The following is a 17,997-nucleotide window of genomic DNA, read 5'->3' as shown; positions in this document are numbered from 1 at the left end:
TAAAAGGAGAAGCATCTCCCAGCCTTTGGGATCAACATCCATTTAGCCATCATGGCATGAGAGGGGAACACACAGGAGGGAGAGGGCTAGTGAGGATTTAGTCTGCAAGGGGAGGAAATGGACAGTGGGAAGGAAAAGGAATTGCAAAGAAGGGCAACAAAAAGTTGATATTTCAGAGGTTTCATGAGTGCAGCACTGAGAGAGGAGGGATTTAGGATGAGAAATGTTTATAATGCAGGAAAGGTTAGAGCCATGGAGTGGTCAGGAGGGGAAGGTTAGTTCGTCCTAGCTATGAGGAGTGATTTCTCCTTCAGTGGCATTGTGTAGAAAGTGCTGGAATGGGGAACTGAAGAATGAGTTGTCCTTCATGTAGGCAGCCAGCAGCAAGGCAGAGGAGGACAAGATACAGCAGCCAAGCAGAAGCCCAGAAAGGCAGGAGGAGTTCTATGATATATGGTGAGGTCACAAGAGAGTCAGCTCTGAGGTTTGCTCATTCAGAGCCCACAAATAAAGCCAAGAACCAGGGAAACCTGTCAGAGATGTGCATGGAGCAGGGTGCAATTTGCTTGCATTTCTCAGCCTTTGGCTCAGCCCTCCAGTCTCACCAGGCAGATCAGCCTTTTCTATCTATCATCTGCTTCCTTCCACTCTCTGCCTTATTCTGGGCCAGTTAGATGGAATCACAGAGCCCAGGTTTCCTTCCCACTTCCCCTGCCCTGGAGTTTCTGCTCAGGCTGGCAGTGAGTCCTTTCTGTTAGCCTCCATCTTCTCTACTGAATGCATAATTGTTTCTGTGCTCCCATTATCAAAGGACACGGGTGTTAACACTGTGAAGTATCTTCCACATGCAGGAAGACACCAGTCAGAAAATAGCTTGCTATTTGTAGACTGAAACAGCAAAAATGAAAAGTGAAGTGTGCCAGGAGTAGGTTCCCAGGCTCTCACCTCCCTGTAAAATAATGAACAAATGTCTTTTTATAAACTCATTGTCTCAAAAGCTATTCAACTCAACTCAGATCTCAACCATTTTTTCTGCCTGAAAGCCATAGAAATTGAAGAGAAAGTACATTATTCTCTAGTAATTCCTTTTATTCCCCTGAAATTTGAAATTCCCACAGGGGTTGATGTCAAAAGTTTGAATGTTGTCAGTTGTCAACAACAGCAGCTTGCTGTGTTTAGGAGAAAATACCTTCTGCAGGAAAGGATAAGTGGGGTGGTGCACTTTATTTGCTGACAGCTGAAATGCAAGTGTTAACACTTCACTACAGAAGGCAGTAGCTCATATTAGTACAGACTGAGGCAGACAAGAGAAAGCCAGAGATCCAGGCTGAGGTTCTTAAAATGCTCCAAGAGAGCTAAGCAAGCATTCTCATTAAGTCAAGAAGAAAAATCAGTCAAAACCCACAAATTGGGTAAAAATTCCAGCTGATTTGCAGATTAAAACACTTGAACTCAATACTGAATTGCTGTGACAGGTTGGCCTTCCTCTATCATTAAATCAAAGAAGTGACTCAGAGATATCCCAACTACGTGGGAATGGGGAACTTATGCACAGCCCATGTACAAAAACGGTCACGGTGAGAATCAGGTCTTGAATGTTTTCCAAGCCACAGCTCAAGAAGCAATGACAGGAGGCAAAACAGAAGCATGGGCAGCTGGGCCAGGGTAACTTGTGCTGAGCCGTGCATTCCTGTTAAGAGGAGGCCTGTCAGTGGGAATGACAACACTCAGCACAGTGCGGATGGCAACCCAAGAGATAGTCGGAGCTTCTCAGCAACATGCCCACAGTTCAGCCAAACAGATCCAGTCCCCAGGGCCTAATCTACACCCCACCAAAATCTTTAGAGTTTTTACAGGAAGTTTTAATAAGATTTGGATAAACCCTTGGGAAGCAGGATTAAAACCAGATTCAAAGCGTTTGGCTTTTCATATCTAGCATTTCACATACTTTCCTCTCATAAAGAAAGCAGAGCTTGTGGGAATTCCAGAATAGAACTAAATACTGACTTCATACAAGGAGCAAAAAATAAGCCTTTGACGTTCATAGAAGTCAGAAAAGTTCCCCTATCTCATCACATTTTCCAGTGGGACAGTCAGCAGCTAGCTAATGGTGGGTGTTAAATGAGATCCCTCTGCTGGTGAAGTTGACTTCACAAACGCCACTGATGCAGTGAAGTGAAGGACTTAAATGCTGCTGATTTCTTATGACAGTCTAAGGCCATGTCAAGTGTTGCTGCAGGCAGACTCAATGTGGCTTTAGATCATTAATCTAAGCCATTATCTTCTAGTTTGCAAAACAGTGAAATAAAATAAGTTTGTTTTGCTCTGAGACATGTAGATCTTTCTGTAGAGATGACAGGGTGTCATGGTAGGGTTTGCCCTTGATTCCCCATAATTTACATGTCTTGCAAAACCAGCTCCCATGTTTTTACAACAGGCTGCATGATTCATGCTGATGAACCTGAAAGTAGGACAAGATTTCTAATGATTTGCTCTCTGACATCCATTTAAACACCTCCCCCTGGCTGTGGACTTGTCTTTTGCAACTTAAGGATCCTCTCTACCTTCTGTCCACTGAGGGCCTTGGCATCATGTGTCTTACTTCTGCATCCTTGCAGAGGAGGACTGACAGATCTCCCCGCAGAGAGACAGGAGGTAGATACTTCCTGCAGCTTCATGGGAGATGCTGAGTGCTGTGAGTTTCCTCCTCTTCCCGGGACATTCTGCCCATTCCACTTTCCCAGCTCCAGCCAGATGAGACACTGCAAACACGTGCCAAGGAACCAAACCTGTCTTAATTAACCTCTCTGACTTCAGGACACCTCAAGAGAAGCTCAGGAGTCTCATCCATGCTATGACTCCTCTAACTGCAATGGATCTTACTCTAGGGATGACTGTCTCACACTACGAGGCATTTAAGCTGTACATGAGCAAACGTGTGGCAAGGAACTCACTATTAAATAAACAGACTAACAGCTGGGCACTGTGGTAACCCTTCAGGACTCACACCATACTCACCATGAATGAAGTAGCCCTGCTCCTGCCAGATGAGGAAGGCATCTCCCACTGCTGAGAATATCAGTCCTGCTAGGATGCGGCTGGCGCTCCGATGTGCCACTAAAAAATTAATTCCATGAGCCAGAAGGAAAACCCACAGGCAGAAGATGGGCAAACATTTGATGAGGGCACTGAACCAGGAAGGGCTGGAAGTTGGCAGCCAGAGGACAAAATAGACACAAGTTGCTTTAAAGAAGGGCACAAGTTTGGGGCCTTCACTCTTCACCTACAGAAACAAACATTGAAAAAAGAGAAATCAACAGAACCATCAGAAGCATCAATGGACTGACCTGCAACCATCTCCTCTGCTCTGAAAGCTTTTCTTTCTTAGTCAGCTAGCAGCATTTCTACCCCAGTAAAAGGCTGCTTGAACTTAATTGTCATCTTCAACCTACATCTTTGTAAACCTCTTCTGAAAACACTTCTTGGCTGCCAGAAAGGAGATGGAGGGAATTTTAGATACTTTTTATCAATCCTATTTAAAACATTTAGTCAAACCCTATTAGTGGTCTTTGTACCTCTCTTGTGTTTAGACTAACCCCTTTTATACATAGCTTTTCCTGTAGCTGAGAATATCCTGCACTCCTCAGGAGTACCACAGCAGCAAGCAAGCCAAATAAAAGCACTAATGTATTCCCTCTTGTTTAGCTAGCTGCAGATCACCTTGAGGATACAAACTCTCTTCTAACCCATTCTCTCTCCTGCCCTGTAGGCTCATGCCTGGAGCTTGCTATCACCATGTGACTTCAAAACCCACCACATCAAACCTCCAAGGTGAGGATATCACTTCCTTAGCTGACTAATATAACAGCATCAATCACATGTTGCTTTGTCCAAGCATTACACTAATAATACACTGTCCATATTGCAGGAAATGCTTTGACTCAAGGGTCTGTTGTGTAAGTACAGACAGAAAAATGCAGCATGAGCACTGGGCTACTCACAACAAAGCCACAGCAGAGATGGGATAGAAAGCTGTACAGTCTGCAGGCTGGGCCTGCTCTTACCATACACTCGTCTGGGACCATTCTGAACAGCTATAAGATAAATATTGTGTTCAGAGTCCCTCCTGTGGCACTTCTGCATTTCAGTGCAGATGTGGACAACTTCAGGTGAGAAACAAAGCTACTATTTTATTTTCTCCTGTGGCTAATGGTTAAAGCAAGGAGCAAAGGAAGAGACAGTGACTGGTGGACCCACAGTGTTGATGAGCTATGTCCAGGGAAGTCTGCAACTAAAGCAGTGCAAACTCCAGAGAACCTCTTCAAGCACACTCAATCTTCTCATTTCTTTAGTGAAGCAAGATTTAGCCACTTAGTATCACAGCAGCTTCCCACTACTCATGGCCAAAAGATGTGAAGGCCTTATACAGTGAAAGAGGACTTGGGGAAAAATTTGGAGGGATCAGAGCCGAGTTCACACTGCAAAAGCCCATTGAAAACTGAACATCCATGTGTGCAGTGCTGCAGTTCCTTATTTCAAGCAAGGATCCCATGCTCCAGAAACGTGAAAAAGAATTGCTGGTCTATTTTTTTTTCCCAAATCACTCAGCCCTACTTCTGCTTCCTGTACCATGGAACATCCTTGCTGTGACAAAAAAAACAATACTCATCTTCATTTGGCGTAGCATGTTTTGGTGCAGACACCTGGAATGCCTGGAGGCTATAGAGCAAATATCTCCACGCTGACAGTGCTCAGTTAATAAAGCATATAGTCATCAAAATTCAGGAGGTTTTACAGCCATAAGCAAAGGGAATAGAGTGAAATTGGAAGACAGGCAGAAGCAGTGGAGGGCATCTTTACATATGGTATCTAAAAGGGAGTGCAATCTCCCTTTAGTCGTATAGCAAGACTATAAATAAAGGGCATCCCAAGAAGACAGAGCTTTCAAAATCATTCTCACACCCCATGGAAAGTTCCACAGCATATCAGCAGTTTCTTCACAGTAAGGTATTTCATTGTTCCTGCATACATTATTCATAGGCTATTGCCAACACAATTTTTAAACGCTCCATTAAACAACCGGGCTACACAATTCACTCACAAAAGGACATCAGAAAGCCGCTAAGTTTCTTGTATTACATCGTGAGTCCTCTACTTATGTTGTCTAAATTAGTCACCATTCACCTCCCCTTGTCTGGATTTCTTGGAAGAACTGTGGCAGCAATAACTGGAGTAGAAATAAAAGTCACAAAATCCCACATAGTCCCACAGCACTGGCTGCACTAGGAACTAGCGAGTTACACGGGGGGGAGTGGAGCCACACTTCCTCCTCCTCTTTTGAAGTGATGCATCACATTGTCCTCAGCCACCTCCAAAGCTGCTGCCTGGCTCCAGCTCTGTCCTCTCCCCTTCTGTAAAACTCTCTTGTTAAACACATAGTTGCTCACATTCTCTCTCTCACAATTGCAGAGATGGTAGCACTCCGGCAGGATCCCCATCTCTGTCCTGCCAGCCATGAAGGATCTCCACTACACCACAACGAGCCTGAGACCTTCAGGATGGACAACTGACTGCTTCCAAAGATAGAAACGATTTGCAGCATGCACAGTGCTGCAGGTCCCTGTAGCAGTCTCAGCTAAGGTAAGTAATATCTTTTATCTGTGAAGACAGAAGTCTGTGCTGAAAAGTGTCATTCAAGTTCAGCCTTGTTTGCAAATCACAGCAGCACCTTAGAAGCATACAAGAGAATATTTGGGTTAATAAACGCAGGAAGTTTCATTTAATACCCCATCTTAAAATAAAAACACCTGCAGTTTGAGCAGTTACCATTACAATCATAGCTTACCCTCCCCTGTGTGCACACATGATGAGACAGGTTTTAATTACATTTGTCGTTTTCCCCAGGAACCTTGCCTTACTGAATGTGAGATCTGCAGTTGTGCAGAAAGGCTATGTTTGCTTCGTAACCTTGAAATTATCATTTTCTACTATCTGAATTTGAATTTTCCAAGCCCAACCAGCATTATTTTAAAATAAGTGTTTGCATTATTTCCACCGTAGGAACAACTGTGTAATTCTTCAGGCATAAGGGGTGAGATTCCAGTCTCAGTTTCTTGCCCGTAACTCTGGAATTTAGGAGTTAGAGTCCTCACATAAGAAAAACCTCATAGACCTAGAAGGCATCTCATCATTAACTCTTTATTCCCTTGCACCTTTTCTACAAATATACTTCAAATGAGTTATTTCAGAACATGCCCTTGCCTATCACTCTGAGCTCAGCTGAGCTCCTATGCTGGCTCTGACCAAAAGGAGTGCTCCATGAGGGACACTTCACAGAGACAGAGGTTCCCATGGAGCTGAGATCCAGGCACCCATCCTGCTGGGATGGTGTGGCATCAGACATGTTTGGGAGAAACATTGCAAGAAAGGCTAAAGCAACAGAAGGATGAGGCTGGGGGATTTCCCTGTTTGGACAGTGGCTAGGACCTAGGTAGAGAAGGTGGGACAACTTGCCATCCAGAGGACAAGTCATGGCTGGTATTGGGACACAGTGTACCAACATGAGCAGAGGCTGTGGCTTGAGGAAAGCCAAACACATAATCCATGACTGAACTTGCCTGTACCTTAGGGAAGGAAATATTGCTTGGCTGAATGGGTAAATTGCAGCAAACCAACCATCTCCTTTGCACTTGTGTCTCAAAGACAGAACTTGAGATGTGGCTGTGCCATAGCATTGGAAAATGAAGGATTTGCTGCAGGTGACAAGATCTTTGCTAATGTATGACTTTTTTATGGCTTTAAGCTGGGTTTTGCCATTTTATTAAAATGCCTATTGAATTTTATTCTTATTTCTTTTCTTTTTCCGCTGCTCATTCACTCTAGCTGACACACAGTACAGAAAACATCTTGAACATATTACAGAACGTTTGCAAGCTCAGAATTTTAAACTGAGCATAATTCAGGGCATTTTTTCATCTCCTATGTTTACCAAGTCATTTAGAGTCTTTAAAAAAATAGTTCAAGTTGCTGTAAAGACACTATGTCTGTATTTGTGGAATTCCAATGGAAATATGCGTATTTATTAAATTATCTGCATTCAGACAGAGCCAGTGAAACCCTCCAGAGCTTAGAGAGACCATGGGGAAGTTGTGTCTTGCCTCTCACCAAGAGATGTACACCCACCTTTAAACAGAACCTGGTACTGACACACAGAGCTCCTTGGAGGCTCATAGCTTGGATGCCCCCTCCCTGCTAGGGATTCATAGGTGTACAGTATTCCTTTTTGTTTTGTCTGTTCTTGTTCTGCTCCAGCTTGGAATATTGCTCATTTCCTTGTTGTTGTTGTTGTTCAGCAGTGACAGATGATGCTATCACACAAGTACTCCAACCACGCTGTGGTTTGGTATTGGTGTAAGACTTCTTGAGAGGTTAGGCTTGCCCAGGAGGAAACACAGCTACAGGAGGAGAAGTAATGCAGGGCAGTGAAGACCTGGAAAAGGTACCCAATGCACAAAATATATGCTGGACCTAGCATGCAGAAATAACCAAAAGCTTCATACAACAGCCCTTAAGCTATGTCCTCAAATTAGTTATTGATGACTAGCCAAGAGCCCAGAGGCTGCTAATGACCCCGGGAAGCAACATGGGATATCAAGGACTGTTTTTCTTTTCACAATTCCCCTAAATCAGCCCACACAGAAAATGAGCATGCAACCTCATCTGCACAACAGCTGTGTGCCAGCTTGCTATGGGGCTACGGTTCACACCCATCAGGTTGTAAAATGCTGTTTTCCACGAGAAGTGTTTTAAAAATAAAACCCCAGCTATTCCACTGAGCAACACTTGAGCACAACTGTGCACGCTGGCCAAAAAAAGCTCGGCTGCTGTCCTCCACCCATCCCTCCCATCAGCCTTGGCTGCTTGAGTATAGTTTTGTGTATCAGTGGCTGAGCTCTTTCTCCTGGCTTTTGGCATCATTCGTTGTGGATCCTACCTTGGTTCTGCCTTACCATGACAATAGCTCCAACCCAAGTTGTGCACCAGTAAGTATTTGTGTGGCTTTCTTGCCACGTATCATGATGCCACTGCTCGTTTTTCTCATTACCTAGCAAATATGGCCCTTTACAAGGCACTGAAAATCCTCTGCTGTTCAAGCCATGGAATAGTGGACCACTTCAGATCTGCTTCATCCCAGAGATGGACCACAGTTAGGACATGCAACAGACTTGTCCTCTGTGGAGCAACTGGGAACCAACATGATTCTCCAACAGGCTATGCATACAAAAAAAAAACATCTTATGTGCAATCAAAATGAGTAGACTCTAAGGCGAGAAGCCCACATGTTAACAAGACAGTTTTCCCCAGTTTTCACTACTCATCAGCTTTTGCTAAACTAAGAACAAACACAGCAGTGCTGAGCAACTCCTGGCCACAAACTCAGGAAAAGTCACCAACCTCCTGGCCTTGCTGCACTTCCATCCTTTCTCAGATGGTGCAACATCAAACCTTCTGCACAGGTGCATGCTGAAACCATTATAAAAGAGGGATTTTTTTTATGCAGGGGGTCAGATGTGTGTGCAATAGGAAGTCTGAGCTGCTGGGTATTGGCACCATTTACATCATCCCTTTCCAAGGCAAACATCAGGGCCCTCACTGGGCCACAGAGCAAAGGCTGGCAGCCACTTGGGATGCTCAGCTCTGCATCCCTCCTGCATGGATCGCAGAGGTACAAGAAGAGAAGGTTGAGATTAAAAAGGGCCAGCCAGCCAGCACTTTGTATTCCATGGATTGCTGAAACATTAAGGCTGGCTGGGATGGCCCCAGGTAGGTGAGAGCACAGTGCTCTCCCTCCAGCTCTGCTCTCCCACAGGCGCAAATCAGCTCCTGGGGAGTCGCTTGCCTTTCATCAGAGAAGGATTTGACTTGTACATGTCCCAAGCTACTCCTGAATGAAATTCCAAGAAAAAGTGTTTGTTTACAGAGTGACAGAGTTACTAAACCAGCCAATCAACCTGCCTGAAGTATTGTGTTAGTGCAACATACTTGTGCAAGCCAAGTATTAATAAGAGGGCTTACGTTACTGTTGGATGTGCCATGAGTCAAGCATCCCATGCAGATGGCTCCTAAACAAACTCCATGTGCTGCAGGAAATTCAAAGTGATTGATAAACCCTTCTCCCCTCAGGTGGAGACAAGACTTACATAATGCCTAATAAATCCCCCAGGAGAAGGTGGTCTGTAATTCACCTTTGGGAGGTTTGTATGTGCGGATAATGGACTGTTTGGCTCCACTGGGCTCACGCCATGCCCTGGCCAGGCCCTGCAGCATTTTATTGCGGCTGCCCCTCAGCACTCAGGGCCTCTGTTTCTCTGACAGGGTGGTGCAGTCACACTCTTCTTGTGCTTGGCTGTCCAGCCAGACCAGTTTGCAAGTAGTCAAAAAGACAGGTTTTGTCTGACAGGAGATCCTCTGTTCAGCACAAGCCAGAAGTAGCTAGCAGGGGGTTGGCCTGAAAGCTTCCTGCCCCAAAGGGATAGTCCTCCCAGCTCAGCCATTTGCAGCGGGGGCAGTGGGACCAAGGCAGCCACTCCACCCAGGGAAAAAGCAGTCTCTTCAGCCTCTCCTGCAAAGCAGAGCTGATATTCTGGCTTGTCTCATACCTTCCTGCACTCCAGCAGCCTGTACCATTCTCATCCCCATGGCTCAACTGCATCGCACCCCACCTTAAGCAAAGGAAGCTCCAGCCACAACTTAGCTGCACAATTGAGAGCTAGAAGTACCCTCTCTTCTTTATCTTTCTTTCCTTTTTTTTTTTTTTTTCAAAGAACAAGCTGTGGCTACTTGCCATAAAAATACAATTAAAATTTTGGCACAGGCCCTCGCAGTCCTTGGGTGGTGAATTCAGATATATTACTGCACAAGTTCTTGGCACTGGAAGAGTCGCCCTTTGGTGAGAGACACGGGATAGCAGGCAGCGGGTGAGGATTAATCAAACTGGCATCTAAAAAGGGCACCTCTGTGGGGCTGGGCTGCCCCACACGCAGCTACATGCAGAAATGAGAACTGCAATAAGAAGTTTCATTTCCAAGCCAAGATCCTGCCTGACTTGCAGTCACATCAAAATTCAGCCTAATCACCAGATTAACCCAGGAATGCAAACCTGTTGGCATTGAGAATAAAACCTTCCATACAATGCTTTTTCCCCCCAGTGCAGTGAGAAGGGAGCCAATGTGGAGCAACAGTCTGGTCCCCCAGCAGTTTGCCAGCACCTCTGCCTGGCAGTGGGGCAACATTTGCTTCCAGCATCAGCCTCTCAGGGCAGACTGCAGGTCAGTGCCTGCGGGCAGCAGTACGGCGGGGGCACTGCAGGGCCACCCAGCTGCATGGCAGCACACCAGCATGCAGCACAGGATGTTTTGCATCAAGCCGGCTGGCAAGCCTGTGAGCAAGGCTCACCATGTCCTAGGAGTGCTGGCATGTGAGACTGCAAGCATAGCTCTCGATGCCTCTTTCCCAATGAGCGCTCTCCAGGTAGGATTTCTTCACTTTAGGCTGCTGTCTGTCCCTAGCACAGGGCACTGCTCAAGTTTGAACTATCCAATGCTTTACTTTGGCTGTGTTGTGATGGGAGTAGGCTATAGAAGACTGCACAAGGCACATAACCTATGAAGTATATTCAAATAAATGGCTTGAGAAGGTAAAAGAGATGAGGAGTTCTAGACAAGCTTTATGGTGTTTTCCAGAGGACAGGAAAAGGGCTACAACCATGAGTCCCTATCTAGCTGCCAGGGAGGGGGGACCTGCAGGGCCAGGAAGAGCTGGCAAGCAGCCTTCTCTCCTGCCCCTTCCCAAGGCAGGGCAGGATACACCCAACTGCCACTCACACAGAAACAGCAGTGCCCACGTGCATGCAATACAAGGACAACAGCAGCTCCACCTTGTCTTCAGTTCTTTAATGAAGAAATTAAAAGATGCTGGATGCTGAGCAGTTGCACTGGCCATGCTCACCAGACTGCTTTCAAGGTCAGTTTGGCTCAGCACCAAATGTGAACCAGGAGCTCTCGGATATTGTAGCCCTGTGCTGTCACACCTACACCTTAGAAAAAGCATCTGCAGACACTTGCAAAATAGTGAGGAGGAAAGCCTCAAAAAGGAAAATGGAATCTCGCTTTCAACAAACTCCTACAGGAAGATTTACACAGGGAACAGTCCCATAGCAGCCTACAGCAGGGGCAGATGGTTCCAGGGCCAAGGAAATCCTCCTCACTGTGTTAGGGCATTGCCTGTGCCGCACAGTGCACCAGGAGAATGGAATCACTACAACAGCCAGACCACATAGTCACAGGGGTGTCTGCTCCAAGGAGCCCTCAAGATGCTGAAGCCTCTCTTTAGCAGATGCCAACTCATAAGATGAAAATATAGACAAACACACTTCACCCTGAACTTAAAGCTTGGCTCAGATACACACGTTTTTGTTAGGACTTGTTTTATTTGGATTAGTTTTTCTTTTCTCTGTTACCAAGCATCATCTGTTCTGTCTGCTGGGCTGGCACAGGATCACAAGCAGGGCTATTTTAACAAACTTTGTTTAATCAGAAGTAGAAATGATTGACTCCCATCTGTAGCCATCCTACAGCTGTCAGCAGTTCTGGAGATTGCTTTTGGAGTGCAGTCAGCACTGTACCACCGCCAGTGACCAACAGAATCACCAGTCAGTTCAGATGTCTCTGCAGGGGCCAAGAGAGCTGTCACAGACCCATGCTTTCAGGGCAGCCCATTGGCTCTCAGAAATGAAAACAAAAAAAAATAATTGCATTTGCCTGCCAGCATCTTATCTCAGAGCAAGGCTTGCTTTTCCCTCCTGGGATTCCAGATCTTCCCTTTTGTGCAACAGAAAGCAAGCCCCTCTAAGCGTTTCCTTCACTGCCACACTCACAAAAGAAACCCTTGCAGACATTTCAAAAGCCGAGCCATAATAGATCTGTCTTTTCTCCTCGCCCATTGGAGCTGCAGTGCTGTCACTGCAGGGGCACACACCCTTCCTGGGTACGTGAGGTCAGGTGGGGCTGCATCCCCAGCACTGCTGGGACCTTGATGCATGGCCATGAAGCTACACGGAGCTTCAGCACACAGCCAGCATCACTGGGCAGCCCTCAGGATGGGGCAGGGCAGTTATTTGGTTTCTCACTAGAATCCAGATATTTCTTCTGTGTATTATGCACAAGTCATCTAATCATAGAATGGCCTAGGTTGAAAAGGACCACAACGATCACCTAGTTTCAACCCCCCTTGCCACGGGCAGGGACATCCTGGGGGTGTTTCCCAGGCAGAAATCTAGTTAATACAGCAGTGCTGTGCTGAGAAATCCAGGAGAGATAGCTCAGCCTGTCTTGTGCCTAGTGCAAAACTGAATGAAATGCTCCACGTGTGTAACATGTCCTGAGGGCTGAACGCTTGTGAAACGTTGTTAAAATTAGAAGGGAAAACAACAGTGTATTCAGAGAGTTGCCACCCTGTTACCTGATTAAAAGCTGGTAGCCCTCCTGTTTTGTAACCGGCCCAATATGTTTTAGGAGAATGGAGGATGTAAGGTCAAAGTATGACAGTGGGGTCACAGATTTTAATTCCAATATCTGTTCTCATGCCAAGACGTGACCTGGACAAGCCAGTATCAGATACAGATTACATGAAGATTAATTGGACTTTCCCACCCAGTTTCAACAGGAAGGGGCAGCCAGGGTTGCAGATGCAAGCATCAGCCTACACTATCACTAACCCACACGCTCCCAGGATTCACACTAATGTATTAAGGGTTTCAATTGCAAAACCCCTGCTGCAATCACCACACATATACAAATGCAGACCATGCTCACAAATTACCATGCACCTGCATACCAGGGTAATACCCTTTACACTGAAGGAGGAGTTCCATGCTTGCATGAGCCAATAAATAACCTGGAAAACTTCAGAAGCATCAGTTAAATAAGTGTGGTCACACTCCTTTTATATCAGGGTTGCAAGGAAAAGCCATGCAGCAGGCTTAGTCTCTTGCAGCAGAACACAAACCAGCTCTGACTAAGGCCACAACAAAACAAGAAGACAGGAGCTGTGGGTTCAGGCTCTCAGCCAACAAAAGCCCACTTCTGCTGAAACCATAGCAGACACAGTGACTCATAAGGCTGAGGATCTGCCCCACGTGTCTAGCACGTGCTGAAAAATGTGCAGCTGGCTCAGCTTCAAACCTACCCTCAATCTGAAGCAGTAACACAATCAGAGACTACTTGCTGCTAATGTAAATGGACTTATTTTGATACAGGATCGTAAATTCAATGCCTGATGCTAACTGGTGCCATGTTGGTCTCCAAAGATGTTATCTGGTGAGGGGCAAAAAACAAAAGCCCAACAAAAAGTCTGAAGGCTATTTCAGCAACGTGGCTTACCTAATTTCCTCAGTCTTAGAAGTACATGTGCTGCAGTAACTTAACTTTAATAAGTTAACTTTTGGGAAAAAGTGTAGCCTGCTGGCAGAAACCAGGTGTTTTCATTAGCTCACCACTAGGTGAACCAAAACAGCCACCACCCTCGTTTGCAGGCAGATTAGCACCTGCAAGTTTAAAACCAATACAAGCAACACAAGTTCCACTTACCCAGAGAGCAACTGCATCCTGTGCAAGGGTGGATCAGTCTGCAGCATAAGCCCTAAGCTCTCTGCAGATGTCTGAAATCCATCCCACAGCAGTATGCTTGGCATGGATCCATAAATCATGCCAGGCAGGAAGGCTCCCGCACAGCCCACCCACCACCTCTCAGCTCTGGGGGCATGCAGTCCTCTCCTAGACTCAGCTTTCTGCTCCTTGTTACCTGGATACCCACTCACATTCAGCATTACTTGGAGGGAAGCTCCACACTGACACGTTTGTCATACAAAAACCTGCCATTAGCCCATTAGCTCAAATGCTATTTAGATGATAGTGGTATAAGCAATGAATATAGGAAGGGCACAAGACACAGTAACCATCTCCTTCATTTTGGGCACGCTGCAGTAAGCAAAATCTCCATCGTAATCACAAATCTATTGGTCATTTGTGTGATAGGAAGGGCAGTGAAAAAATGAAGCGCTAATATAATATCCACATCAGCCTCCACAGGGGAAGGGAGTTACAGAACTGATCATCTTCTCATAGCTCAAAAGTTTCCACACGGTGCCAGATGCCAATTTTTTCCTCAGAGCCTCATTTCACTGGAGTTATTGGTTCCTCAGTATTACACAGCCACCCACAGAGAAAGATAACTTTGGCTCTTCCGTTACACTGGGTGTGTTCTGGATGGAGATACTTGAAAAGAGAATGACAGAAATACATCTCTGTCCATTAAGAGGAATTATGTATAAGTACAGGCTTCTGAACCAGACCCATAACCTTAATACACAAAGCACACTTGGAACAACAGCCGCGTGCGACTCGAGCGATACACTCGAGTTAATGAAGCCTCTAATCTACAGCACCGCCTGCAGCAGCCATCAGCTCTAGCTGCTTAATGCAGCCACAGAGGGACTGGGAAAAGCATGAGACAAGTCCGCACTTTGTAGCTCTGCTTTCAATACAACAGCAAAGGATGAGAATGGCAGTGCAAGAATGCCCAAGCTCAGCCTTAAAAAAATAAAGAAATCATGGTACAGTACTACCCCTGGACACTTACTTGCCTAAATCAGCACAGGTTGTCCAGCCAAAGCTTTAAGGCTCTTCCTGAAAGGAGTGACTGACATAAATGCTGCTAGGATCCTGCTAAGCTTACCGGAGGTGATGCCTCCCTCCCTTATTTCAGTGAGTTCAGAGATCTCATCTACAACTCATTCAAATTGGCTTGGTTTTTATACAAGCACCATGTTTTCATAATCATCACTGTGGTATGTAAATGTGCATGTTTGCAAGCCTCCTGTGTAATAAAATTCCACTTCATGATGTATTTTAGTAACTGGAAAATTATAATGAAAGCAACAATGCTGGGTGTAAGCAAAGAGAACAATTAAAATAAACCTCTCTACCATTACAGTTAGTTCTTAGATGGCTGCTAATACTTTATTCCTTTGTGCAGAATTAACACATTCTCTGCTTAAGAAGAAAAGGTTCAAATAGTTTGAGGTGGAATGTGTTTTTTTTTTCAGTTTGAGGATCATGGAGCATACCTTCTACCAGCAAACCTTTAAAACTATGCTTACACCTTCTACTGCTGCAGTTGTGCATAGCACGCAGAGTCCTTAGGCAGCATGGTTTATGTCAGGTTTCTATATTCAACTGGATCCACCCCATATCCAGCCATATCCTGTATTTGTTACTTTCATATCGTATATTTCTCTCTTTTTCTTAGCCCAGTTTTTGTAAATGACTTTCTTGTTCCCAGACAGTGACTCCCTGCTTCTACCCAAGGGTGATGAAGGCTGTTCCCAGCAGGGCACCTTGCAGGAGAAGGCACCAAGGCCTCGACTTGCTTGATACAGCCAAAGCAACGCCTTCTTCTCCAGTCCAGCAGTCTCCATCTAAAGATGCAAGTATGTCAGAGAATGAAAGGGAAGGGATGGGGACTGTTCATATATGGCTTCTGGGCAAAATCAAACAGGGCTGTGCTAGACCAAGTAAGAACTAGGTATGGAGAGAGCATGTTACAGGAATGAGGGCATCACTTAATGTCTTTATATGTCCTATTCCATTTCTCCAAGGTGATGTGTGAAGCCCTATGCTTAGTTTAGCTAACTTCATTTAAGGGGAAAGGAGTGTCTCTCTGAACCCATAGCATCACATAAGTGCCGGAGTAGCTGCACATCTCCAGGCTCACCTGCTCTGCATCTACAACCCCTGCGTAGTCATGGAACCTGCTGGAGAGAGATCCTTAGGGCAAGGAAATCTCCCACAGCTTAATGCTAACAACTGCTTACCCACTAAGGAGAAAAAAAATCTAGAACAAAAATTACTAATGAGGCAGCCTGAGGAAGAACTTTTATTAAGATAGGACCAGTGATGAGTGAACAAGAAGAGAATTAAACCTCACATATCTATAATGCAAGTGTGCTGCTCGCTAGAACTGCCCTCCAACCTCAAGCTTTCAGCCCACTCAATTTTAGGCAGAAAAAAAAGCAGCTTCTAATCAGAGGAATATCAGCCATAACAATTTTTAAGCAGGATGCTCCTGCTTGCCTAGCAGAATAAGCAGAGGTTTTCCTCCAAGGTGACTTCCAACCAGAGCAAGCACTGTTCACCAGCTGGAGCAGTACCGGCAGACATGCACATTTTCACTGCCACAGCCCAACTCTGTCCTGTCTGGAGTCCAGCACCACCAGGACCCCGAAACACTACCCTGCTGAGTACCTGGCACAATACTTTAAAAGGTGTTTGAGCCACAGACTTCTGTATTTGTGGGCACATTTCCCCCTTGGAATATCTGCATTGTGCAGCAACAGAGATGACAGGTCTGCACAATGCTGCAGACATGCCAAACCCCCAGGGCCATGATGCACACCTGGCAGCCAGCACTAACAAGCAGTCCTACCCGCCGTATCTCTCAGCCTCCTCTCTGTGGTTCATACCTCCATGCATGATTTCTTCCAGCTATCGGCTGTGCAGCAGACCTGGAACTCAGTGTTTTAAGTGAACCGTCATGTTTCTTGCAAGAGGGTCTTAGTGGGGGTGATGCAGGAGATCAGGTTGTGCCTAAGTAGTCCAGGCCATCTGCTGTAGTTATGCACAAAGGCTTTGAAAACTGGAAAGAAAACCATGTCACTTTTGGCTATGTTCTTCTAGTATCTTCCCTGTTCAGGCTGATGCTGCAGAACACTGGGAGAGAACACACGCTGTAGACAAATCAATTCACCTGGCTAATTTGATTATGCCATGGGTGCTGCCCCTTAGACAGTGCCCCTATCAGAAGCAGCAGAGATAGTCACTCTGTCTCCAAACACCTGATCTACCTATGCAGCAAAAGGCAGGGCAGCACAGATAAGACCTGGGCCCCAAGGATAGCACCTCACTGTGGCCAGACTGACTGCCCACTGCTGTTCTCTTCAGCACCCAACTGGCTGAAGAAAGTCCACCAGCTCTACAGCCCACGCTCAGTCCTTCTCATCCCATACGCAGCTCCACTTGCAGCTGTGCAGTGGCCATGCCATGCTCCCAGGCAGCACAGAACACTGTTCCAACCTGCCCATTGTGGCTGCAGCACAGCCAATGTCAGAGCCATCCCGCAGCTCCTTCAGGAGAAGAGCTATGTGAAAATGCACCAAAGGCAATGTGCAAAGAACTGCTCCTTAACACACTGAAGGATGTCAGCTCTGTGCTGCGATCTCTCTGGAGGATCAGACCAGCGCCTGCCAAAGCCCTCCCACATTTATAGCTGTGATAAACAGCTGCAGCTCCGGTCACAGCTCCTGGTGTCATCATCTCTCCAGCAATCTGCAGCCTCACACCTGCGTTAGCTGCCTTTGGTGAAGCAAAGGGTCAGTATGTCAGGGATGAAGCCAGAGCAGAAGCATGTGTTGTTACATGACAAAAGATCAAGTAAAGAAAAGACTGTTTCCATGTGCCACCCTGAGTTACCTTCTGGTAGAGGTAAAGCCTTCTTTAATTACAGCCTTCCCAGTGCATACTCACGTGGTAATCACTTGCCCTTTGCTGCAAGACCACCCCGATTAACCAGCCCTGAGAGCCAAGGACTGTCACCTTTCAATCACAAAACGAACTGCCAGATTTTAGCCATTCCAGCATTGTCCCAGGGAAAGATTTCATTGCTGCAGTACAAGTACACAACTCACTGTAACCAAAGCATTACTTAGATGAATTTAGCACAGCAGCACTAAGAGACCAGGCCTCTTCAGTTATTTCTGAAAAGCACAAGGAAAAAATAAGTCATTTGGCCTTAAAATAGTGTAATTTACAGGCTGCTTCCCTCTGTCTCTAAAGATAAAAGTCATCCCTAAGCTGCTGATGAACTTACCAGGTACATGGTAAT

The 17,997-nt window shown here is 45.8% G+C and overlaps 1 protein-coding gene across 4 annotated transcripts in view; it reads right to left on the bottom strand.

Annotated features, from left to right (window-relative positions):
* Positions 1 to 17,997, bottom strand: part of TMEM86A (transmembrane protein 86A) — a 58,570-nt gene that overhangs the window by 7,936 nt on the left and 32,637 nt on the right. For 2 of the 4 annotated variants that reach the window (XM_048947635.1, XM_048947637.1), the window contains exon 2: positions 3,019 to 3,283. In XM_048947635.1, the coding sequence (XP_048803592.1) occupies positions 3,019 to 3,283 (265 nt within the window). Of the gene's footprint in view, positions 1 to 3,018; positions 3,284 to 7,182; positions 7,285 to 16,579; positions 16,692 to 17,997 lie in introns of those variants that run through there. The other 2 variants (XM_048947636.1, XM_048947633.1) reach the window with 2 other exon arrangements.

This window comes from Lagopus muta, chromosome 6 (assembly GCF_023343835.1).
Source record: "Lagopus muta isolate bLagMut1 chromosome 6, bLagMut1 primary, whole genome shotgun sequence".
Lineage (NCBI taxonomy): Eukaryota > Metazoa > Chordata > Aves > Galliformes > Phasianidae > Lagopus > Lagopus muta.
This window is presented reverse-complemented; position numbering and strand designations above follow the sequence as displayed.